Raw genomic sequence first — 25,837 nt, 5'->3', positions numbered from 1 at the left:
ACCCCTTGCATTCACAGTCGGTCCGTTAACACGGACTACAGATCTATTACTTACGAAATCATGTCCAGAAAACTTGTTAGGTATAAAAACATTGAAGGCTCTAGGAGCTGTAATATGTTGTTCTCCGGAAGGAGTACGACTATTTTTGCGTGACTTTAAAGGTCACTACGTGTCTAGAGACATGGATCACCGATTACAGAATCTACCTGCACATTTATGGGCGCAAGGCCCCACTGATGTAGGTTGTATGCACATTACACCATATCGAGTCACAATCAAAACAGGAGTGGTACTACCACGAATACGACAATACAAGTTACCCCCAGATGCTGTTGTGGCTTTGCTGCAAATCATTGACGAGCTCATTGCACAAGGAGTGGTTGTGGAAACCGACTCCAATGTATGTAATTCTCCGATAATTCCGATTCTTAAACGAACTGATCCAAAAGCACCACCAGTATATCGATTAGTTATTGATCTGCGAGAATTAAATAAATGCATTGTACCACAATACCCCGTGGTCCCAGATATCTCTTCATTGCTAACAGCCATAGATTCAGAAGCAACGTTCTTTACTGTAATTGATCTCAAGAACGCTTTCTTTAGCGTCCCAATCGATCCGGAAAGCCAATATTTGTTCGGATTCAGTTTAAATGGACGAAGTTTTAAATTCGCACGCGCACCTCAAGGATTCACAGAAAGCCCCAGCATCTATAGCCAAGCACTGAAAAGAGAACTTGACAGTATCCACATGCCAGCTAACACTGCCCTGCTTCAATACGTCGATGATCTGCTGATCACCGCCCGAAGCGAACCTGAATGTGAAAAAGCATCACTGACGGTTTTACATTTCTTAGCAGACAAGGGGCACAAAGTGTCCCCTTCAAAGCTGCAATTCTGTGTCCAGCAAGTTGTGTACCTTGGGCACTTGCTGTCCAAGGGGGGAAGACAGCTTACACCCGACCGTATCCAGTTAATTGTTAACATGCCGCCACCCAAGACACAAAAGGAGGTACGGGCATTCATAGGCCTCACTTCGTACTGTAGGCAGTGGATCCCTCAATATGCATTTCTAGCGAAACCACTCATTCAGTTGACAACACAGGAGGCAGCGACATCGACTGTCCTCCCTTGGACTCAGGAACATACACAAGCTTTTGAAAGCTTAAAGAAAGCTTTATGTCAAGCACCTGTTTTAGCAACACCATGTTACAGCAAACGTTTTACACTTTTTGTTACAGAACGTGAAGGTACTGCTTTGTCAGTACTCACGCAGGAACAAGCAGGATCACACAAGCCATGTGCTTATTTTTCTAGTACATTAGACCCCGTAGCTCAGGCTCTTCCTGCGTGCCTGAAATCAGTCGCAGCAACAGCTTTAGCAATCAGACAAAGCGATGCCATAGTGTTAGGACATCAATTGACAGTACAAGTACCACATGCAGTAGAGGTTCTCTTGAACCGGACCCAAACACAACACTAGACTATAGCAAGACTGACGGGTTATGAATTGACATTGTTCCAGCCACACATAGAAATCCGACGTTGTAGTACATTAAATCCTGCCACACTTTTGCCATTAAGTGGAACAGACCCATTGGCACATGATTGTATTGAAGTTATTACTATTACGACGAAACCCAGACAAGACTTGACAGATATTCCATTATCAGATCCAGACCTGACATTGTATGTAGATGGTTCATGTATGAGAACAAATACAGGAGAGTTAGTGGCCGCTTATGCAGTCACAACAGATACTGAAATTATTGAAACAAATTTAATCAACAACATGTCAGCTCAAGCTGCAGAGCTCATCGCTCTGACACAAGCCTGTATTCAAGCCAAAAATAAGAAAGTCAACATATACACAGATTCACGTTATGCATTCGGAGTCGTGCATGACTTCGGCGTGCTTTGGCGAGAGAGAGGTTATTTAACTTCTCACGGTGCCCACATCCAGCACGGTCCCCTTATTCAAGCTCTGTTAGATGCAATACATCTGCCGACTGCAATATCGATTATGAAGTGTAAAGCCCATACAAAAGTGACTGACATTATTTCTCAGGGTAACGACCTAGCTGACAGAACAGCTAAACAGACTGCTCAGAATCAGACTCGTCCAACTGACACGACAAAGACAATAGTTCCGACACCAACACACTGCATGACAGTTAAGGATCCCGCCCTTGATGTAATTGACATACAGACACATGCTACACCAGAAGAAATAAAGAGATGGACTGAATTAGGAGGGATCCAAACAGATCAAGGATGGATGACGAAGGGAAAATCTATATGGTTTCTCCCCGACTCAATGGTTCAGGTCATCATTAACACAATACATAGTCCAGCGCACCTAGGAGAGAAAGCTATGCTAGACAGTATTCAACACATTTGGTTCAATAAACACTTGCGAGCAGCAGCTAAACAGAAAGTACGTACCTGCATGATTTGTTGTCAGTTCAATCCAGGAAAAGGCGTACCTGTAGAACAGGGTGGATTTCAACCCCCCGATCACCCTTTTGAAGTCCTCCAGATGGATTATATCCAGATGGAACGATGTCGAGGATTCAAATATGTCCTCGTAGTTGTATGCGCTCTTTCCCGGTGGACAGAGGCGTATCCCGTCTCAGATTACACTGCCCCGACTACTGCCAAACAGTTAGTTCGAGAATTCTTCCCACGATATGGTTTGCCCCGTGTCGTGTACTCAGATAATGGCCAACCGTTCTCATCCGAGCTAATGAAACATGTTTCACTTCTGTTAGGCTACCAATGGAAATTCCACTGTGTCCGACATCCCGAGGCAGCAGGTCTCGTGGAGCGACATAATCAAACTCTGAAAATTAGACTGTCCAAAGTATGTAGAGAAAAAGGTGTCGACTGGATAGTAGCTTTACCGGTTGCGCTCTTTTACATGAGAATGGTAGCACACTCTCGAACAGGGCTATCCCCGTATGAGGTGATCTTCGGTAGACCACCAAATATGTGGGGGACGCCTATACCTCGTAAAATAACTGATGTTGATTGTAATATGCTGACAGATTACCTGGCTTCCTTGATGTCTGCACTACGATCTTGTCGTTCACAGGTAGCTGCAGCTTTTCCCGATAACACTGAGGTGAAGCCCCATGACGTGGTTCCGGGAGATATCGTACTTGTAAGGAACTTCGACAGAAGGAATCCGCTGGAGCCTCGCTGGCAGTCGCCTAAACTCGTCTTATTGACCACAAGGACAGCTGTGAAGATTGAGGGACGTAAAGGGTGGTTGCACTCGAGCCATATCAAAAAGTTTCATGGACTATCATCCGACTTGAATTTTCAGCCCTGCATTCCCTCACAGACTGACTCAAAACTCCCCCTGGTTGATGAACCAGAAAAGGAGAATTATAAACTGAAACTAAGGTCTAGCAAGTCAGACAATTTGATTGTTTAAGTCCTCTCCAAGGTGAATCGGTTGAATTTGTCCCTGACATGTATCCTCTAGACCGAAATAGAGAGAGAAATAGACAGAAAAAGCTCAAGAAACATGCGTACTGTAAATCACTTCGTAGTCACTGCATAGTGACATTGTTAATTATGTTTTTTCTAAGTCTTCTGATTATTATTTCCAGTATATTATTACACATGTATTACCTTATCTCCAAGCGTGTTTTCAATGCTACTGCCGAACATTCTTTTAGCGAATTACCCCCGCATGAGTTATCCTATAGATTTGCGCTGCGCAACAACACATTCATTAGTATGTTACATCATTCTCATCAGACCAGCAATGCTACAAATTGTTGGATATGTGGCCGACTCCCTCCCTATCAGAAATACAAGGGAGTTCTGCCCCTCTTTCCGTATCCGTTCACACACAATGGCTCCTGTGGAGCATGGTTTAGTTTGATTAATTCCCTAGATTCAAATTCAGTAGTTTATCAAGACAACTGGGTTTGGGGAAACCTGAACCTAGTTTTACTTAAAGTCTGCTATCCTAACAAGGAGGGATTTCCCAAAAGAACAGGAACTGATCTAGAAAATGAAGTATATGGATTAGGTAACTTTACACTTAATCTCATGATCCTGAATGTTGAATCCGAAGCTACACCAATCTTGCCCGCTATGTCAGTATTTCCAGTTAGAGGCGAATTATGTGTAAGAAAGAATGGTTCAATACACATGGGCCATAGTAAATGTACCACTGTAATAGAATTCAGTGATAAAGGCAAATCTACATTTAGAGCTTCTCGTCACTCCTACTTCATCTGTGGTCACACCGCATACATACGCCTACCCCTAGATTGGGATGGTACCTGTTACATTGCATTCCTTCTGCCACCTGTTTTCCTAGCCCCGCCTGATTACCATAGGAATACCCATTTAGTACACAATAGACAGCAGAGAGACCTTCCGATTGTCGACTACACTGAAACAGCATGGGAGCAATATACAGATTTCAATAAAGGTTTCTTTCCCTACATAGGTACAGTCACTAATAGTAAGCTGATACGTAGATTAACTAGAACCCTTGAAGCAGTAGTGAATGAAACTACTTCCGCCTTAGGCAACTTAACAGAGGAGCAGTCTGCGATGCGGATTGTTGTTCTTCAAAATCGTCTTGTCCTTGACGTCATTCTGGCCGATAGGGGCGGAGCTTGTAGGGTCATCGGATCAAGTTGCTGTGTTTTCATACCAGAAAACGCGCCGTCAGTATATAAAGCCATAACTCGACTTCATAAAATCGTTAGCCAGATACACCAGAATCCAGGCACCTGGACTTGGTCCGGTTGGTTCTGGAGCGTGTTGTCAGCCTGGGGATGGAGGATCCTATCCTTCCTAGGTATTGGCTTTCTCATACTATTCAGTTGCTGCTTGTGTCTACAATGTGGGCCAGCGATTTGTGGTCTGTGTGCCACATCGTGTATCCCGCCTTCAAATTTTCATTCGAGATCCCGGAAGAAGAAAGAAGAACAAATGATGCTATATGAACAGATTGATGGATTGATGAAAATGGATATTTCATAAGGGTCCGTAGGGGACAAGGAGGGAATGAGGAAATATGAATTTTATGATCAGTTATGTCCCCTATCTTAGACCCCAACGACTCCATGTACATGCTACAAGTACATGTATGTTCCCTCCAGTTCCAGCTATGAAGACGCAAATACATGTGCGTCCAACGCCAACATGTCCTCTTTCAGATCCGCCATGAATGGGTCAAATAGTCCATTCCTAAGTATGATTGGCCACCGACTTTATATGGTTCACTTTTCACGTTTTACAGTTCAGGCGAGTAGGCCCTGAATTCTGTCATCAAGCCTTTTTCTGCTTCTGCCTCTGAAATGCTCCAGCCTGGACCTGCATCCGTGTCCGTGAACTTTGTCCTACTCCCTGCGCGGCTAACGGTGCCTGACGCGGCCTGTTGCCTGCCAAAAACTGTATTCAGCCTTCAAAGTTATCTGCTCCGCTCCTCATCCAATACATTCCTGTCTAGTAGTTTAGGTAAACATCCTTCTAGCTACCGAGCAAAGGGCCCGGCCTCGCTGTCTTTATGCAAGTAATTCATGGGCCCATGAAAGATTCTTGCCCCCTCGCATCTCATGTAGACACATAGACGCTTGTACACGCACTAACAGTCAGTATAGAATAGGATCTGTCCGAGAAGACCTTTCCTTCCAGATAATATGGTTCCTTAAACACAAGATATTAGATATGATTTAGGACTAGGTTGTCCTGACACCCCAGACTTCTGTCTCCATATGTAGAGCTAAATGTCAATTCCCCTTCACCCTCTAGTTGCACGTCAATCACACGTCATGCGGCTGCGCGCGCATCTCTGCCAAATATTTCTGCTGACACTGCAGGATTCTCTTATGGATCCACCCACTTGTGTCATCATTTTAAATGACGTTTCTAGTATACGCCTGTATTACGCCTATTTTTCATTACGTATGTGTATTCTTATCTGTATTATCAGCTGTTACGCCTCCTGCATCTGTCTTAATGCAATGCTTTTCATATAAATATTGTTACTTGTCAATAATGTATTGCCTATCCCTTCCTGAACCTTCGTGGTGATGGAATAAGATTGCCTAGTTCGAACTATAATTCCTTTGTAAGGAATAAAGCTCTTTTCAGAACCTCTAATACCCTGGATTCTGCCTCTTATTTTGACTGAGTTATTCTTACTAGACTTTACCGCATAAAAAATAGTACAGGTAATTTAAATATTTACCACAATGTCTGTGATTGCTTTAAAGTAAAGCAATCTTTTTTTGTTTTTTAAACGAAGCCTGTTTTCTTTCAAGGAAAACGTGATGCATTTAAAAAGAAAGAAATGAAACTTTGAAGTTTCATTTTTTAAGAGTAGGCAGTGGTCCGTGGGACAGAGGTGATACACAGTCATGAAGGAAACAGATTCTAGAGCTTGAATACGTGATTCAGGAGTAGACTTTTGTAGAAGCTGGTTGTCCTCTTGGGATAACTTTGTAGCAATAGACAATAGGTCATATAAAGAGGCCAGCCGAAGGAGGTGAAAATAGTATACCAGCATCCTTGGACTGTGTTGCACAGTATATTTGATTCAGAGAAATAGTTTCTAGAGAGTTCAAGACATTTCTTTAGTTGCAGGTAGTTAGATTCAGCTCTGATTTAGGGATCTGGGGTTGGTCTCAGATTGTGCTGTGTATATAGTTCAGCAAGGGAGAATGGGATAGAGTTAAAAAGACATCTCCCTTATTTCTGCCCCCTTTTTAACTACAAATGGGAGTTTTGAGAAATGAGACTGCATAAACGGCTGAAGTACTAAATACAAACTGGATGGCGCTGAGTGAGATCTGCATTTTTGCTACTCTACCTTAAAGATTCAAACAAAAGTCTTTTCACGTGTTTAAATGACTGGTTGCACTACCACTGATTAAGAGTAAATAGTGTGTTTCAATGGCCTTAACTGTACTTATAGCGATATGTTTTACTCAGCACTGGTAATCATGATTCTTACAGACTATTGGTAGTCTTAACAAATATCTCACCAATTACTTTAAAGCAATAATATAGTAAGTGTTTCCTCTTGCCGGAACACTTTCCCATTTATACTTCTAAGAGGAGACTATCTTGGCATGGCTTCTCCTTTCTGTAAATTCTAGAATCTGCATACAACATCGCTCGGTTAAGAAGCACCTTATAGTAGCTGTAGAAAACATACAATATTTGCCTACAACCTATATACAACATGCTGAACAGGGGGCTTTGGTTAGGTTTTACCTGCTCAGGATCATCAGTGCTTGGCCATCATCCTTGCTGTTATAGAGTTCCACAGCATTGGCTTCCAAAATAGCTAGGCCAAGCTGAAAGATGGCTTTGATACCGTCATAGAAAAAACAGTCCACAACATTCACCGCACTCCCTAAAGGCATGATACTCAGGAAAAGGGTAAGGAACCAGGACAGAGAAATTGAGGCCAAAGTAGACAGATCCGTGATGTGTTCCGCCAGCTCTGGAAGTCTCTGTCGGATTAGTTCTAAGAAAATGGACTGGTCTACCTGAGCTCCTGTAATCAGAGAAAACATATGTTGGAGTACAAGAAATAGAATCAGCAATTTCACCTCCATCCACGTTTTACATTAGTCTACTGCTGTAGTTTCAAATTAATTGCATATGAACTGCAAGTACAAATTGTTACCACAAATGACGCGTGTATCCATTCACACCTTACTTTTTTAAGAGCCAATAGGACTTTCCCAACTATATAACAAAAAAGTCCCTTTAGTACCTGCCTAAAAACCACAAAGCTCAGACCCTTGTGCCGGCTAATTATGAATACAATTCTGCTGCATGTTTTTGGACATTTTGAGCCATGTATGACTAGGCAGAAGGTGTGCAAAGTTCCTCATTTCGCCCCTTCGAATTACACTAAGTTGGCAATCTTTTCACAGTTTGTCAAGATTCTTACTTCACTCAATTTTCCTTGAGGAAGATTTGTTTGTGAGTGAGTTATACCCAAAAATGTGAGTACTGTAAGATTATTCTGCTCCTTCACTAGCTATACGTAAATACTACAACACATGATCATTTGAACCGGCATTTAAGTGCCAGAAATTACACATGGGATGACAAATCTTTCTGTATTGTGTCAATATATTCGTAGCATGTAAATCCCTATAAACAAAGTATCACCAACGTTTAAAGTTTAGAATAGGATCTATGTGCAGAAGACTGAAGCTGTACCTTTTCAATGTTATGTCAAAAGCGCAATCATTCTAAAGTAGATTTTCCCATTTTTTAAAACCTTTACAAAGATTGTGAAGATCAAGAAGAAAGCAATGTTTTAAAAAAAATAACGCCAAAGTTGAGGATAAACATCTGCAACATTGCACAATCCAGCTTTAGATAGGTTATGGTTATGCATGCTCAATGCAAGGAGAGCAGCAAATGTTTTCATAGCTAAAAAGGTATACATGTAACTATGTTTATAGCAAAAGGCTTTTCCCGTATACTGTGTGCCACCTGCAATTTCTACAACAGTTGAGCATATTATAAAATTATTAACATCTTTTTAATGCACTCATCAGTTTTCATTTGAAGGACACATTTTCTCGAGGTGCTAATGAGTAGATCACTGAAGAAAAACACTTTTTTACCTATAACTCTGTGATTGAAGTAATCTGGAAGCATCCTTTCACAAACAGCGACAAGCAGCCAAAAGGCTTCCTCTTCTTTGGCATACAGCAGTAAGACGGAGGTCAAAATGTTCATGGACTGAAAGAATTAAAAAATGTGTTGTCAGAATCATTGCAAAACAGAATACAGCTAAACCATATACAGACTATCCACCTTCAGGAAACCCTGGGGTTTATAAAATGGTACTCATGTGGGTCAACACCATCATTTAATGGCTTCTTAGATTTGATTTAACAGTTAGAGGATTTAAAATAACAATTTAAAAATAAATTGAACCAAATTAAAAGTACAGCTGCATCATCACTTTGTACTGCTTTGCCTGAGTACACATGAATAGCTTCACAACTTTTGATCAGATTTTCCTGCAGACAATAGCAACAGGAGCTACCACAGCTGTGAGCGACACAAGAAGGCAAGGTGGTTGCCTTACATAGAATGAAATGAAGAGCTCAATGGTGACAAGCCCCCCCCTTATTAGTATAATATACAATTTTGGTCATAAAACACAAAAAAAAGAACTATGACCAAAAGACTAGCATTTTTGGAGGAGGACAAGAAAGCAAGACCTAATGGCTACTAAACATGCAAGTTGACCTGAACGCAGCATATTTGTAGTCAGGGAGAACCCATTAAGAGGCTTAGCCATGCTTCTGGCTCAAGGTATTAAGATGGTGATGAGGGTGCACAATATGGGGTAAAATAAAATCAAGATAATTCAAGAGGTAGATAACAATATCCAGATAGAGGGAATTATAAAAATGAATAAATGTATGGCTAGGTCTTATACTTTAAAAACTAATAATACCAAAACCAAGAATTTAGAATCCTAATTTGGTCATTAAATGTATTCCAAGTGAATGTTAAATGTCCATTTTTTATTAACTTTTAAGTACAACATTAACGGTGGTCATTAGCATAATTAGCAGATTGAGTATCTTTAATCAAAACACATTTGTAAAAGCTGTACTGGGAGCCAGTATTGTTTCTTGAGGTGAGGGGTGATGTGGGTCTATTGGGGGAGGTCAAGAACAAGTCTGACTGCGGCATTCTGAAAGGGCTGTAGTCTCTGGAGGAGGTGTGTAGTGATCCCCGAATAGAGAGCGTTGCCATAGTCCAGTCTGCTAGTAATGAGGCTTGTGTGACAGTGCATCTAGTGTTCGGGGGAGCCACTTGAGCAGAGTGAAGAGGCAGGCAGAGGAGACTGCGTTGATCTGGGACTTCATGGTCCGCTTGCTGTCAAGGATGATGCAGAGGTTTCCGGCGTGGTCTGACGGGGAGGGTGCTAGTCCTAGTTTTGCAGGCCACCATGAAGCGTTCCAGGGAGTGGCGTTGTTGCCGAAGATCAGTAGTCCGTTTTTTCAGTGTTGAGCTACAGGTAGTTGTCTCTTATCTAGTTGGCGACGCTCGTCATGCACCTGTGGAAGCTGGTTCCGGTGGTGGTGGGTCCTTGCAGAGGATGATGAGTGTCGTCTTCTTATCAACCAGTGCCGGACTGGCCATTGTGCCACTTTAGAAAGTTTCCTGTAGGCTGCAGGCTTTGGGCGGTTTCAAAACAGGATGGGCTTCCATTGCACAACCATGACCACATGGCCCTAATCTGGACACAGTCACAGGGAAGCTGGTTTGAATAATTTTGCCATTGCTGGCTTTAGTTTCCTGTACTGTCCTGACATCAATAATATGACTTGAATTTAGTACTTGCCGTCTTTGTGCAAGTGAAAAACACGATGAGTGTGCACAAAACTGTGTTTTATGGTGATGATAGTCACCCTAAAATGAATCTTTTAATCATTTTCCTTGGTGAACTACTTTGTTTTAGGGGACTGCGTTTACTTCAGCTTCTTGTCACAAGTGCTTACCCTTCTTCAGGGTCGGACTGGCCTATAGGGCAATCAGGCAGTGCCTGACTAGCTGGTCTGAAAGGTCAGTGAGTGGGCCGTTTTTTGGGCTGTTTGTGGGTCTGTTTCCTGGTCAGCTGGGCCAGTTTTTACTGTTAACTTCACTGATGTTAAATCAAACATTGCCGGCAGCAAGCTGGAATCCATGCAGTCTTCCATACCTTGCCAAACGCTCATACAGCTTGTCTTTACAAGTTCAAAACTGCCCCAATTTGCAAACATGGGCCACTAAGTCACTAAAGGGGCCACTTTTATTTTGGTGTACGTGCCTTCTTTGTGTCCCAGTCTGGCACTTTTTTCTTTTCAGGATCTGGGAAAGGACAACTGTCAACATAAAGCAGCAGTTGTCCAGAACGCAAGCGCTGTGAGATTACAGCCCAGAAGAGGCATGCTGCAGCCTGTACACCTTACCGTGCAGCGGAAGGCCAAAGGCTTAGACATCAGACCCAGCCAAACACACCGCCTTTGACAATGGAAGGAGAATGGAGTAATAAAGGCACAAAAGAGAACAGTACATATGCAGAAAAACACAATGGTGGATTCTCAAACATATGGAGAGTAACGCGTTGTGTTCTTGTCTGTCTGGTAAGTGATTAGCAGTTTAACAGTTGCTTCCAACAGCCAAACAATGTTAAACCCATGCACTAGGACATTAAAGAGCTGGTCTATGGTAGCGGTCTGGCAGTGTTGGTGTGCGGTTACAGGACCACGAGAATCCTCTACCTACTTCCTTCCCATTCTGGCTGCTGAGAAAAGCCACTGACAAATGAGGAGGACTCTAGAATTCTGAACCATTTCCCAACCTGGTACAACTTTACTCTTACTAAGTCTGGAATGGCTTAGAATCTGAACAAGATGGCGGTGAAATATCGCAATTGTCCAGGCTCCAAGCTCTTCTGCTCTCCTACATAAATTAAACACCTTTTACTGGGACCGGAAAAGTTCGAAATGTCAGCCACATTAACTTTAGATGTCTGTGAGCTTTACTCATTAACGAAAACATATAGATAGGAAAGAATAGAGTAACTGAAAGTAAATCACCCCTCTCCATGTAGTAGCTCAACATTCCCTTTTCTGCCTTTTGAGGCTGTTCTGCCCTCAACTTACCTGAGGCCTCAGCGTTTGAGGAGGAAGTGGTTTGTTTTGGAAGGCACCACCCAGCCTAGATCGTGGACTTTGTGTACATGCCTGATTCCCATCATGGGTCAGGTAAATTTATTAGATCCCTCTGATAGGTGGGCCTGGTACAAAAAGCCACACCACACCCAAGTAAGGCTACCCACAACTGGGAATTCCTTGTACAAAACCCCAAAGCGAGTGAAACAAAAAGCCACACCACACCCAAGTAAGGCTACCCACAACTGGGAATTCCTTGTACAAAACACCAAAGCGAGTGAAACAAGAGGGAACTACCATCACATCTGAGATTGGCACACTGAGGACAGAAGAGAATGGCCTACCCAGGTGAATTAGCTAACAGCCATATTAGCCTCTGACAGGAATGCAGGGCTGAAGGCTCCAGCACACAGAGTTGTGGAAATGAAGGCTGTGTGGATGTGTTCAGGAGTAGTGGATGCTGGAACACCACAAATAAGGAAAACATGTTTCCATTGGTTCAAGAACAAATTTAAAGAGCAGGGACTGAGATTTTCTCCCCTTAGAAAATCAGTCTGTAGAGGGTGTTAAACCCACACCCCTTCCCAACAAAATATAAAACTGTTGACATTCCTCAAATAACAGTTTGACAGACAGAAAGCTGGACACAATGGGCCCAGCTGTGCGTGTTGGAAACAGGAAAGGTTGGTTCTAACTGCATATATTTAGAGGCAGAAATATGGCATTTCTCATTTGATACTGAATTTGCAGTAGTATCAGAAATACTGGTAGTGGTGATGTAATTACCGAATCGTGGTTTTACCTTGAACTATCCAACAATCTCTAAATGACTTCCTTAGCCTTTTGTTAGACATTTATTGACTAACTAAGAAAGTCAATAATTCAAATTCTGTTGCTGGGGGTATTATTGCTTTGCCAAAAGCAAATACAGTTCATAGAAATTGCAGAAGTGTTAAAGTCAAGGGAAGCAGCACAGAGTCCTGATAAAACAGAATTGCATAGGGGAGGGCAAACTACAGAACACACAAAGCCATAGCAGTTCACATATATTCAAGAGCAGCAGGCTTTCCACTCATTAGGCAGAACTAAGACCCTATGACTTTCTAACAAAATTGATGTACTGAAAACTGGGACACAGGGCTCAGAATGCAAAATACAAAGGTTAACAAGAGCTTAATTCTGAAGTTAGTGGTAGTATCTGGCAGTGAAACCCAAGCGCAAAGAGATCAGACTGTGTTGATGGATCTGCAGAGGACAGGGAGAGACGTATATGGAAAAACAAGAGAGAAAGTACATTTGTGGTTTCAGCAATTGCAGATTCTACTGTTCCCAAATGTCAACCATCAAGCAGAATGAACTAAGAAAAAACTAAAGGGGTGAATAAAAAAAGAATTTCAGTGCACAGCAGTTAGCACAGGTAGACTGTTCAGTGCAACACCAAAGGATGTAAAAGGGGGCATGAACTACATTTTTGTGGATCTGAACAGAGTAAACCGATCACTTGATGGAACAAAGTGGAAAGGGAAAGACCTAATGCAGGAGATTTAGAGATATCTGACCAGAGAGAAGCCGGATCCGGAAGAGGCAACCTACAAGATTTGGTCCTGTCTGTAAATGTAAATGTGAGCAGTAGTGGGTGCTATAAGACCAGGAAATTACAGCAGTTCATTATTTTTCTTTAATGTACAGGTTTTGGTTAGCATTTTCATAATAAAAAGTTCGATACTTGCACATTAAGAGAACACAATGTTGTCCAACAAAGAGATTCAAATGTAACCCTTTCCTGCCTCCCATTCAAGCGCTAACAAAATCACATTTCTATATCAATACACTGTATAACGATCTAAGCTCACTGTGAAAGATCAGAAGTAGAGAATTTAATATATCGACTGATAAGTACTACAGTGCATATCATCTACCAGTTCCCAATCTGTCAATGCAATCGCACCATCGTTCAGCAGCATATGCATCTAAGTGGGCAATGTGTATGGGGGAGCATCGCTGTCCAGGCCTGTAGGTCGTCAACGGGTTTATTGTCCCTATGCATATTGCGCATATGGCTGGCTCTCACCAGCATTTGCCCATTCGACCATGTCTCTCAGCCAATCTGCTAACTTTGGTGCAATTGCGGACAACAATCGTATGGCTATTCTACGCTTGGCTAGTACAAGATCCACAAGGAAGAATTTCCTGTGTAGTTTCTTCTTTTTCTTAATCGGGATTCGTCCCAACCAACGCTGCTCTATTTCTCTGGGGATGGACCATCCATTGGTCTCATTCAGGGACTTTAGAATCGCCTCCCAGTATTCGCTCAGCTTAGGACACCTCAGGGGCAACAAAAGGCAGCTCTGCCTGAAGCGCTGCATCACCGTTCCTCCTACCCTCACCTTTGCCACAAGGGCACCATATAACAGCTGTACCCAATTAATGTACGGTACCTAAGCCAACTTTCCGCAAGACCTTCCAGAGAAATTCCCATGACAAGGATTCGCACACTTGTTTAATATCCAGCAGCGCTAGCATGTACTGGTGTTCCTCCAAGACAGAGGTGTGCATCAGCAAGGAAAATATCCTTAAATTGCTCAGGATATTCCTACCCAGTATAAATCTACATTGGTCCTCGTGAACCAGCTGTGGCAGATGCTCCAGCAATTGAGATGCCAATACCCTACTAAGAATCTTCACAATGACACTGAGCATCGACAGGGGGCGGTAGGAAGTCACCATCGTGACATCCTTGTCCGGCTTGGGGAGCATAACTATAAGCACCTCCCTCATAGAGGCTGGAAGCAATCCCTTTCTGTATGCTTCATTATAAACTTCCAGAAAGCAGTCAGCCAGTCCCTCCGCTGATAGAATTTGGCTGGCAGGCCCACCCCTCTGGGGGCATTAGCGGTCTTCAATGCCCTTATAGCAATCATATTTCTTCCCTAGTTATGGGGGTTTCCAAACTGTCGCTCCATTCCCGCAACAGGGAGGCCATCTGCAAATTAGCAAGGTAGTCAACACCTGCCCGTGGAGCACAATCAGGCGGTGCAGTATAAACCTTCTGTAAGTGTGATACACATACCTTGGTAATGCCATGTCGTGTATACACCATCCACTCCTGTGCATCCCAAAACCCCTCAATGGGCGAGCAGTGAGTTTTGCTTCGGAGGAGCGTGGTGAGCATTCTACTAGCCTAGTCTCCTTCCATATGGAGACGCTGTCTATAATTGGAACTGACAAGGGTGAAGTAAATTCACATTTTGTTCTTTAACTTTCTATTTGTCTACCTGGAAAATATTTTTCCTAGTGCAGAAACTGCATACCCTACACTTCAACAAATCTTGGTATCTTCTGTTCGGCTTCCCAATCTGGAAGTGGAATTACTTCAGCCCTTTACAGAATTACATCGCCAACCATTTTCTGGATGGGAATGATTCCATAGGAGTTTCTAATGCCAAGACACTCACAAGTTTGTTGACATTCTCAAACTGTCAAGGCAAATGACACATCGAACCTCCCACCCCACGTGTGGGCTAAACGCCCGTTAGGATTCTTTGGGGATACCAGAGAGGCACAAATGAAGCCATTTTCTGCCACAAATGTAGGTTTAGGGCCATCCAGGGCCTTATAAACTGTGTACAAACTGACAGGCCTTCTGGCAAAATTTGAGAGCCATATAAAATCACATAGTGAGGTCACATCACAGATACATACATTTTTTACCCTTTGAAAAACTTCATCTACACCTTCACAAAGTTTGGGGGTGTTCCTCTTCCTTTTCTTCCCTGAAATGGAATTTACTCTGCCCTTTGCTGGGATAAATCTCTGACCATTTCCAGGTTAGAAAAGGGCTCTAAAGGAGTTTGTGAATGCAAACAAACTCATAGGTTTATGAACATTAACAAACGCTCCATGAAAACAAAGCCTTGAACCTCCTCTTCACAGCCATCAGTGGGGTGTACTAATAAGTAGGTTTAGGCAGTCATGGTCCTCCTACAAACATTTTGGGAGACCATACAAATGTACTTATTAAACACCGTTTTAATATTTTATTGTTATTGTAAGATGCCTCTTGTCTACAAGACACATTGTATTTAGTTTGACTTTACCGTGCAAGTAATTGTTATATTCTCTATGTGATTTCTTACTTTTTTTCGCTAGTATTATTTTATTTAAATGTATTTTTAAATTGCTTAGACAATCGCATTGGTCCGTCTATACCCAACACAACGTTAGTGAAAAAATGAACATATGTACTTGTTAAATTACTTTTCAAATGCACCATTTAACATAATTTTACTTTATTTCTTTCCTCTTCTTAGAGAGAGTACCATCAGTTAAATATGAAACCTATACCCACATACCAGAATGCTTAAAGGCAGCTCTTCTGACATGAGTTGGACTGGACTAGACTCCTTTTAATACAATGTCACAATCTCCATAAGTGTTGTCTGAAACGTGCAACGTTGTAGAGTACATAGGATGCAAGACAAAACGAGGCTGGTAAGTGTTACAAGCCAGCCCCCACGAGAGATCATAAACACTGCATAGTGACCATCACTTATAATAAAGAGTAAGCTATTAAAATGGTAGCCTAGTCCAGTAAAGGCTGCGGTTGGCCCTGAAACAGCCCTTTGTGCTTAAAGCTGTAAAACTGAAACTAAGGCGGTATACACAAGGTCTTGAAAGCTTCCTGTTTCTGGTTTTATTTTTTGTGCCCCGGCTAAAAAAAGAGAACCAGGGAACTACGAGGGCTTCGGAGACAGTCTCGATTTTAATTTTAGAGAACCAGTCTTACAAGGCGAACAGGGTCAGATTAAGTTGAGTAAAAAATGTTCTGTTGGTGGTTTCTGCATCTGCATGCCATTCTTTTCATACCCGTAGGTTCAAGTTCCCCTGGTGCCTAGCTAAGTGCACATGTGTAAAAAAAGAATACAGGCTTGGTGACGCAAGCAGAGCCAAGCCAACTTTATTTTAATACTTTTGCCAACACTGTTTTTGTCTCCCAGCCTTCCTTTTTCAACCCGGGCTTTTCAAATGAGGTGGATCCGGTTTCTGAGACAGAACTCCACGTTGCTAGTTCTAAAAAGCATAGGCAAAGCCAAGAGGAGTTAAGCTTGCACTTGAGTGCTAACAAAAGCAAATTAAAATGCCTGCCGCATCGCGCAATAATTAAAACAAGCACAGACTATGCTAATAGATCTGTGTTTAATGTGCAAAAGCATGCAGAGTTGAAACATAAGAATAAAACACAATTGGGGAAGCCAGCAGGAGCAGACAGAGAAGGAAAGAGCCCACATGCAGTTCAAGGAAAGCACTCAAGAGTAGGTAGAAGGCCTCTTTGCCTAGCCCACTGCTAAAGGGAGTTAAGACGCTACTATATTTGATAAAGGCACTCTGCCATGGTGATTATCACTGAGCACTCATTCTTTTCCTGTCTTTTTTTTAGTCACCTGTTACATTGCATGTTTGTTCTTCTTTACTTGGTAAGAGGCAACAACAAAGAGGACTCTTATGATAAACTCATTACATAAAGTCAAGTCTAGTGTTTATGTATAGCCCAAGGCTGCCCGAATGCCTCCTAGCGCTGTTACAGACACCGTACGATAGTGAAACAGGGGTTCAGTCACCGAAGAGCCAGGTCTTCAAATAAAGATAATGAATGCACATGCGCACATACAATACAATAAATAAAGAATGCACATGCACAATACAATAAGGAATACACATGCTCACATAAAATACAATAAAGAATACACATGCACACATACACACATGGGCACATATAATTCAATAAATAAAGAATACACATGCTCACATAAAATACAATAAAGAATACACATGCACAGATACAATACAATAAATAAAGAACACACATGCGCACATACAATAAATAAAACACATACAAGAATACACATGCGCACATACAATAAATACACATGCGCACATACAAGAATACACATGCGCATATACAATACAATAAATAAAGAATACACATGCACACATACAATAAATAAAGAATACACATGCACACATACAATACAATAAATAAAGAATACACATGCAAACATACAATAAATAAAGAATATACATACAATAAATAAATACACATGAGCACACATACAATAAATAAAGAATACACATGAGCACATACAATAAGCAAAACACATGCGCACATACAATAAATAAAGAATACACATGCAAACATACAATAAAGAATACACATACAATAAATACACGAGCACACATACAATAAATAAAGAATACACATGCGCACATACAATAAATAAATACACATGCGCACATACAATAAATAAACAATACACATGCGCACATACAATACAATAAGTAAAGAATACACATGCACACACAATAAATAAAGAATGCACATGCACACATACAATAAAGAATACACATGAGCACATACAATAAAGAATACACATGCGCACATACAATAAAGAATACACATGCACAAATACAATAAAGAATACACATGCACAAATACAATAAAGAATACACATGCGCACATACAAGAATACACATGCGCACATACAATAAATAAAGAATACACATGCGCACATACAATAAATAAAGAATACACATGCACACATACAATAAATAAAGAATACACATGCGCACATACAATAAAAAAGAATACACATGCAATACAATAAAAAAGAATACACATGCAATACAATAAAAAAGAATACACATGCAATACAATAAAAAAAAGAATACACATGCACACATACAATAAATAAAGTTTACACAAGCACACATACAATAAATAAAGAATACACCCGCGCATAAACACTGCTGTCCTGCAATGGACTGAGTGACATTTATTATCATGAAAGCAATTGCACACTGTTCATTGTAACCTGTGTGGTGAAATGCTATAAGGCTATCTAGCTTCATTATGCCTTTCTACTTCATTAGTGCAAGCTGTTGCGTACATTGTATACTTAAAACACCAATAAAGAAATTCATTTAAAAAAAATAAAGGCTGAAAGATACAACCAATAGCATTAAGTCAGAAATGTCTACCCCATTCGGCTGAATAGACATGCGACTGATAAATCTCAAACCAACAGCTGAAAGAGGCTGGTCAAAGAAAGCCAGTGGTTGAGCGGGGTAGCACAAAGCCAAGTCAATGTTTATTGTAAGAAAGAGGTTGGTAATGTTAACATCCTTATCATTTTTTTGGTTCTATAATAATACATTACCAGCTACACAACATTTATCTTAAAGTCATCACGTATGGTCTTCAACCTTCGCAACGTCAGTCCATGCAAACTCTCAATCCTTGATTTCCTCCTATTTTCTCATTCCAGTAGTAATACCGCTCCAGATATAATTATTATGTACCCACCAATAATTTCACCTCCGCTAGCTTTTGCCCGCAATGGCATGATAATTTGATCTCCATTTATTTGGCGGCTATATCTCTGGATCAATTCCAGTGTTCTTCAGCTGCTTTCTTCTGTGGCTCCTTCCCCCATTCCCTTTTCACTCACATTTGCTCCCTTGTGCGTCCTTGTTTTCTTAGACTTTCATTATTGTGCCTGAGGATGAAGCCAGTGTATAGCAATACGAGCTTTAGCCGGTAGCGTTAAAAGAGCTGCGAACCTTCATCTCATTTTGTTGCCCTTGGGTGTAGAATAATCACCAATAGACACTGCCTAGCAAGTAACTGCAGTTTATTCTCTGTTATAGAGTGTAATTTAGTGAAGACCAACCCCAGGGCTCAACTATAAATCACACGTCCACATTATGTGGATAAAATTAGCACCAGTTTCTTCGCACTTTCAGCAGTTACTTTGTCCATTTCGGTAAATTCTATCCAGCTTTAGCTCGTCGGCCCTCCACAACTTTCATCATTTTATTAATAATTTTGTTCCCTTCCCCAGTTCTAGCACTGTGGCCTTCGCTCTCATAGATTTAGGAAGTGTGCGCAATTTTCCCTTGATACCCGTGTCAATTTAGCGTATCAGAGAGACTGCCCAGATCTCGCCCCGAAGCTATCCTGTGCTTCCTCAAACGTAAAGATATGGTCTAGCAACAGGCTTGTTTCACAGCTGCTCTGTCACAATCAAGACCTAAAAAGGATTGCTTTGCGTCTACAATACATGGATGAAACAAAGAATTAAATGTTTGATGACAGATTTAAATTAGTCCCTCAAGCAATTCATTGGAGGCAGGAGGAGGACTAAAATACTGTTGTGGGCGGATACCTGAAAGACCCTTAGAAAAAGAATTAATGCTGAAGAAGGTTGAACCCAAGCCTCTTAAAACATGTATAGGCTACAATATGTACACAGGCACCATTAAATGTTGAACTTAACAATGCTTGCCTGCACACCAAACATGAGTGCTATAACAGGGGTTGCCGTACCTAGACTATTCTATTTTTTTCAGTCTACGTAGAGACAGACTAATCGCTTCTACAGGATTTATGCCGGGCTCAGAATGCTTATCCATCATCTAACTTTCCACTCCTAATCACGACCAAGGGAGAAGCCTCAGGGGTTGACTTGAGGCATGCTGCATGGATTTAGACTCCCAGATACTATGGTATGTTGGGTCCCAAGTACACAAGTAACAAGCAATCCAGTTATTGACCAGGAGAAGACTTAGTGCGTTTTGTCTAGGTGAGAACTTGTTAAAGAGTTAGGCAATAGGAGGGTTGAAATGACTGTGTAAATGCTGGGAAGTATTATGCCCATCTTTAGACAACTTCTTTCACTGAAGTAGCTGAATCACTCCTCCTGATAACTTTGTTAGCAAGCATACGAGTGGGATGGTAGGGTGCCTCTTTCACACATGCGCATAAAGGAGAGAAGGCCACAAGAACAAACGCTGTGCTCAAACAGGGGTTGCGGGTGGCACTCCACTGGAGCCTGCACCTGCCCACCATGGATTGTGCACATGTGCAAACAGACAGCTCTCATGTAAGATGGTATGAGAGGAAATGTCCCTAGAACCAAACATTGAACATTGTGGATTGAGCAAGAGCCCTCCCTTCCAATCAGATAAACTATATTTTCAATAACCATTGATTCGCAATCTGTAGTAACTTATAGCTGTTTTGTGAGTGGTTCTTCACCCGCAGAACACAGCCTCTTCACTGTAACTCTAGTATGTGTTGATGCAATGGTAGGGCGGGTTTGACTTTGAAACTCCTTGGGGTTTTAATTTAGTTGCCTCTGTTCTGGTTGTCTACTCCTTTCTGCATGGCCTGTTCCCGTTTTCCTATAATAAACAGATGTTAAAGCTAAGTCGGACACCATCTGCTCATTTCTACACCTTTACCTGGCAATATCCAATTTTAGGGTTTCGGTACGCGTAAGCAGTCAGCACTCTCCTCAGGGCATCTATTCCAGTCTTGCTTTGGAAGGCAGGATGCTCAGGTAAAGACCTGTGCAGGTCACGCTCAATCTCCTCTGTTGCCATGCAGCACTTTCCCATAGACTCGACCAAGAGATTGCCATAGTATCCAGGGTTTGAGGCAAGATCAATCACAGCATCTGAAAGGAGAGAAGAAAGAAAACAATCTGGGTGGCATTTCATTTCTGCACCATTTGAATGTGAAATCATGATTTTGAGACGATTATCAGTTGTTTTTTGCACAACGTAAAGGGATTACATGCACAGATTATGCATAAGAATGCACACAACCAAAAAGACATTTATATGTCACACAATGAAAATGTAAAAAAATACAGTAGGGCGAGCACTAAGCTTTCTTTTGTAAGAGTGTATGCAGCGTACGGCTGTAGTGAGAAGTCAACATCGTCTTGTGTGCTAATTTAATATATGTTAGAGCACATAGTTAAGGTACTCGCAAATGAGGTGTTGCTCTATTCTCCAATAGATATTTGGCTGCACATTTGGCCATTTGATATGAACCCCAAGCCTTCCAATCACCCTTTGTCACAACAGCTGCAGTCCCTTTCTATGGGCTGCTTTACAACTTCTATCTCCAGTGATATGAAGTTTAAATCTAGCCGTTGAGGCAGTGATTGGGGGCTAATTCTTGCTACTTGTTTCATTACAGGATGAGGACAGGACAGCAGTTATCATAGTCTGCCATAAGGGAAGCAGGAGTCACCAGAGACCGTCTTGGGTCTTGGCCGCCTGCTTGACATATTCTCCCCTCTGTCAACCACAATATCAAACACAACAATCCATGCACAAAATACCCTCTCATACTATGCCTCTAGCCTTAATGCCGTCATTGTACACTCTCTGTGGCCTTAAAAATCAATCTCTAAATTCTAACCACAAATATTGCGCAACAAGCACCTAGATAATGATTAGCCTGCAAGTTCTCAATTTATCACTAACTGACAATCATGAAAGGGATAGAAGTACAAATATAGGACCCGTAGGTACCTTGAGCAGCCGAATAACCAATGTTGAGAGAGATGACTGAAGCTTGCGTGTAACAAAGATTTCAAAAACACCATCCGAAAGGGTATGAAAAAGCAAAAACACTTCGTCAAAGAAGATCTGCCCTAACGACAGCCAGGCCATGTCGGCTAACCATCTAAGCCGTGCTTTAGCTTAGACTATGCCAAAGTAACTGACTTAATAAAACAGAAGGCAAAAGAACATGCACTGGAGTTACACTGCACACCTCCCTCCTTAATCAGCAAGGCTGACATCAAACACTGCTGTGAATAAATTTATTTTAGTGACAGCCCATGTACTTACAGGCGATGGATTTTGTAGCAACTCATAACATTCTAATTATTTCAGTTGCTCACAGCAGTTTTACGTCCACATCTACAATTACAGCACGTTACAGTGTGGTGTTTGTTATCCTCCTAACTCAGCGTCAATACCAGATGAGGATTACTGCACAGTGGCAACACTGCCATGGTTTTTGGTGATCCCCTGAAACAGAACTTACCCAAATATTTGTCAAGTCAAAGATATTCAGCGAGTTATTTTGAAGACAAATGACACCAATCACGATGAACATGTTGGAAGTCACTGAAGGTGATTACATTCTCCACATAAAAGTTTTAAAAGAAATAGGGAACGCCTATGCCGTTCTTCTGCTGAGCTTGTGTTTCCACCTGTGTTCCCTGCATTTTGTTTGAACTTTGCCTCATTTCAATACACGAGTCAATGCGAGGCACAATATGAAGAGTAGAAATTACATTTCATACGGTTGGAGGATTCTTTACCATCATTATCAGGATGGTCTTAAGAGCCGTTTCAATTATGATGCATGGAACCATATTTTCTACCTCTTTAGCAGAACAATCTCTCAGTCTTATCTACTGAATTCCATAGGTTAAAGCAAACATTTTGATTTCCCTGATAAAAATTTTTATCAACAAATTAACTTTTGCCAAGCACAACATTTCATGCTTCTCTACCATTTTCCCCACCTGTAACCCAACGAAGCACATGAAGTACAGACAAATTCAACCCACACTTTTTTATTTTTTTTACTCATGCATTAGGACTGGATTTCTTAAACATTACCTGAAAAGATAAGCCATAGTTCTCCTCGTAGAGATTCCGGGATTCCCATGGCCACAAGTTTCCTGATCTTTTCTGTGCGAAACATACAAACACTTCGACCGTATTCAGCAAAATGGTCCTTCCACAGACGTTCCTTAATCTGCTCCCTAGACTGGAAAGAAATAAAAATAAAATGTTTGCTTCTGCTGGAAACAATAAGTCTATCATCCAAGTTACTATTCCCACATCCAAGGAATGTTACACATTATAATCATAAATATGCAAATGAGTCAAGGAACCTAACCCCCAACAACAGACCTGAAATTAAGGAATAGCGATAAGTCAAAAAGTCACTTGATGCATGTCCTTCAGTCCACCCAAGGAGGTTCATAAGGAATGGGCATTTCCAAAACATGAAAGAATTCAGATTAAGTGCAGGTACAGTGCATAATGAAACGGGTAAAGATTTTGTAAACTCTGTATGCCCAAACCAAGCGTCTTTCTAGACTCAGTGTCTAAAGGACATTACGTGAAACAATTGTAGGGTTAGATCATATATCATGGGCTATCTTGTAGGGTTAGATCATAGATCACAGGGATGGGCTCATTCCTACTGCAAAGCAACAGATGCTGCCTTAGTTCTGGTGGAATATGCATGGATGCCCTTGAAATTAGGTTGCTTGTGGAGGGCTGTGTTTGGCTGCATCAGAGAGTTTTTTTTAGCGTTGGAAGATTGTTTGTCCCGGTTATAAGCTCCTACTAGGGAGAGACTGTGGGAGAAAGACTGATATCCCTAGCACATTTAATGTACTTCTTTGTTCTTCTGAAGTCTAACTTGATAAGAATGTATTTTGCTCTAAAAAGCATAGTTTGGAAAACAGGGACATAATATACCCTGGAAAATATAGAAATGAAAGATCGCCATTTAACAAGATGGGGAATCATGGTTTTAGGTACCCACCCACCTTACTTAGGTCCAAACTACTGAAAGAATCGCATAGGTCACAAAATGGTTTCCCTACCTCAGTCTTACTATACAAGCCAAAGTTTGAATTCTGAAAACTGACATGAGGCATTAAGTCAGTAGGCCCAATGCTTAATCTGAGCCGGTGGGGGCCACACGCTCTCATTTTATAGCAACACAACTTCAACAGACTTTGACCCAGAACAAGAGAAGAAAACGTGGAAAGAGAGGGAGAGAAAGATGGGAAAACAGTGAAAAAGGGAGAAAGCATGGGGAAAAAGAACCTGCAAGAGAGAGATAAAGAGCCATGGAGGAATGAAAGAGGCATGAGGAGGAATGAAAGAGGCATGAGGAAGAATCAAAGATTAAACAGTTCGGGTATTTGGCCACCCTGACATTCAGCAGCGCCGGCGCCTTATTTCTGAGAAAATCTTTGGCCGCCAATACTTATCTAATTGTTTTTTTTCTTTTACAAATTAAGCAGTGACTAGGCCCACATGTTCTCTAATCATCCTTGTACTTTGTACAAGTCACACTCATTTTAGGCTAACAAACATTTTTTTTTTAAATCCAAAGCACAGGTACTTTAATTTGAGAAAATTATGACCAACTTAAAATTCAGCATGTAATGCAGAAGGAATAACGTAGTCCGCCACAGGTCGGGGTACTTCATGTGATCGGATATCTGAACTCAAACTCCATCTAGACCAGTCCTAGTGTTATTTCAGAGGGAAATGTAACCCACTCCAGTCTGCTTTCCAAAGGTGTTCCCGATATACGTGACAAACTGTTCCCCACCCCTACCAAACTCCTAGGGTCACTTGTCCGAAATATGGCTCAATGCTCTGCCAGTCTGCGGCATCAGCCTTTTATGAAATCTCCAGATTTCTCACCCCAAATGCATTACAATATAACTTTTTTTCCGCATACCAATCCGGGCAAGTAATACATGGAGATAATAAGTGATACAAGAATTACTCTTTTGTACATTGCTTTTCGAGGCTGTTTAGCAGGCAACGCACTGCATTTTCTCGACAAGCAGATCACTCTTCTTGCCTTAGCAGAAATAAACAATACATCACACACAAAAGAGGTGAGATACAAGTCATTAACACATACATGCCAACTTTTTAGAGCAGGCAAGTGGGAGATTTAAAAAAAAATAATAATAATAGTTGGGAAAATGAATTTTCCCCATTGACTTAGATTGAAGCAGAGGCAATCTGTCTGAATGGGGTCTATTGGTTTGTATGGCGACAGACAATCAGCATTTCATTTTTGGCAGTTTAATAACCTAGCGGGAAAAAAAACAGTATTCTAAACTCCGATTTATGTATGCACTATGTAAAACTACCAAAAATGAAATGTCTTGGCCTGTCACACCCTCGTATCTCCCCCTCCAAGAGTTAAGGGCAAAGCGTTTTGGCTCAGGATATATATTTCCAAGCTCAAACTTCCTTGTATCCAACAGATCCTGATTCAGCAATCTGAATCAGGATTCTCGATGCAGGAATCGCGAGGTGGGAGACTAGCCTTAAAATCAGAAGTCTTCCGCCTGAAAATTGGGGGTTGGCACGTATGTTAACACCTATCCCATGTGCAGCTTATCTTGTAGCTGCCAATCTCCCTGGGAGGGGGCGGGGCCTTGAAAGGGGCAGGGCCTCGTGCCAAGAAGTACCTACGAGGCACTTTTGAACCTCCCCCAAGCCCCCTTCCCCCCCCAAAA

General features: G+C 41.5%; 1 protein-coding gene across 2 annotated transcripts in view; it reads right to left on the bottom strand.

Annotated features, from left to right (window-relative positions):
* Positions 1–25,837, bottom strand: part of TBC1D8 (TBC1 domain family member 8) — a 415,888-nt gene that overhangs the window by 103,194 nt on the left and 286,857 nt on the right. For both annotated transcript variants that reach the window (XM_085622761.1, XM_085622760.1), the window contains exons 9-12: positions 23,169–23,319; positions 20,982–21,196; positions 8,628–8,745; positions 7,252–7,537 (exon numbers count right to left, since the gene is read on the bottom strand). In XM_085622761.1, the coding sequence (XP_085478887.1) occupies positions 7,252–7,537; positions 8,628–8,745; positions 20,982–21,196; positions 23,169–23,319 (770 nt within the window). The remainder of the gene's footprint in view (positions 1–7,251; positions 7,538–8,627; positions 8,746–20,981; positions 21,197–23,168; positions 23,320–25,837) is intronic.

Source organism: Triturus cristatus, chromosome 8, assembly GCF_964204655.1.
Source record: "Triturus cristatus chromosome 8, aTriCri1.1, whole genome shotgun sequence".
NCBI lineage: Eukaryota > Metazoa > Chordata > Amphibia > Caudata > Salamandridae > Triturus > Triturus cristatus.
This window is presented reverse-complemented; position numbering and strand designations above follow the sequence as displayed.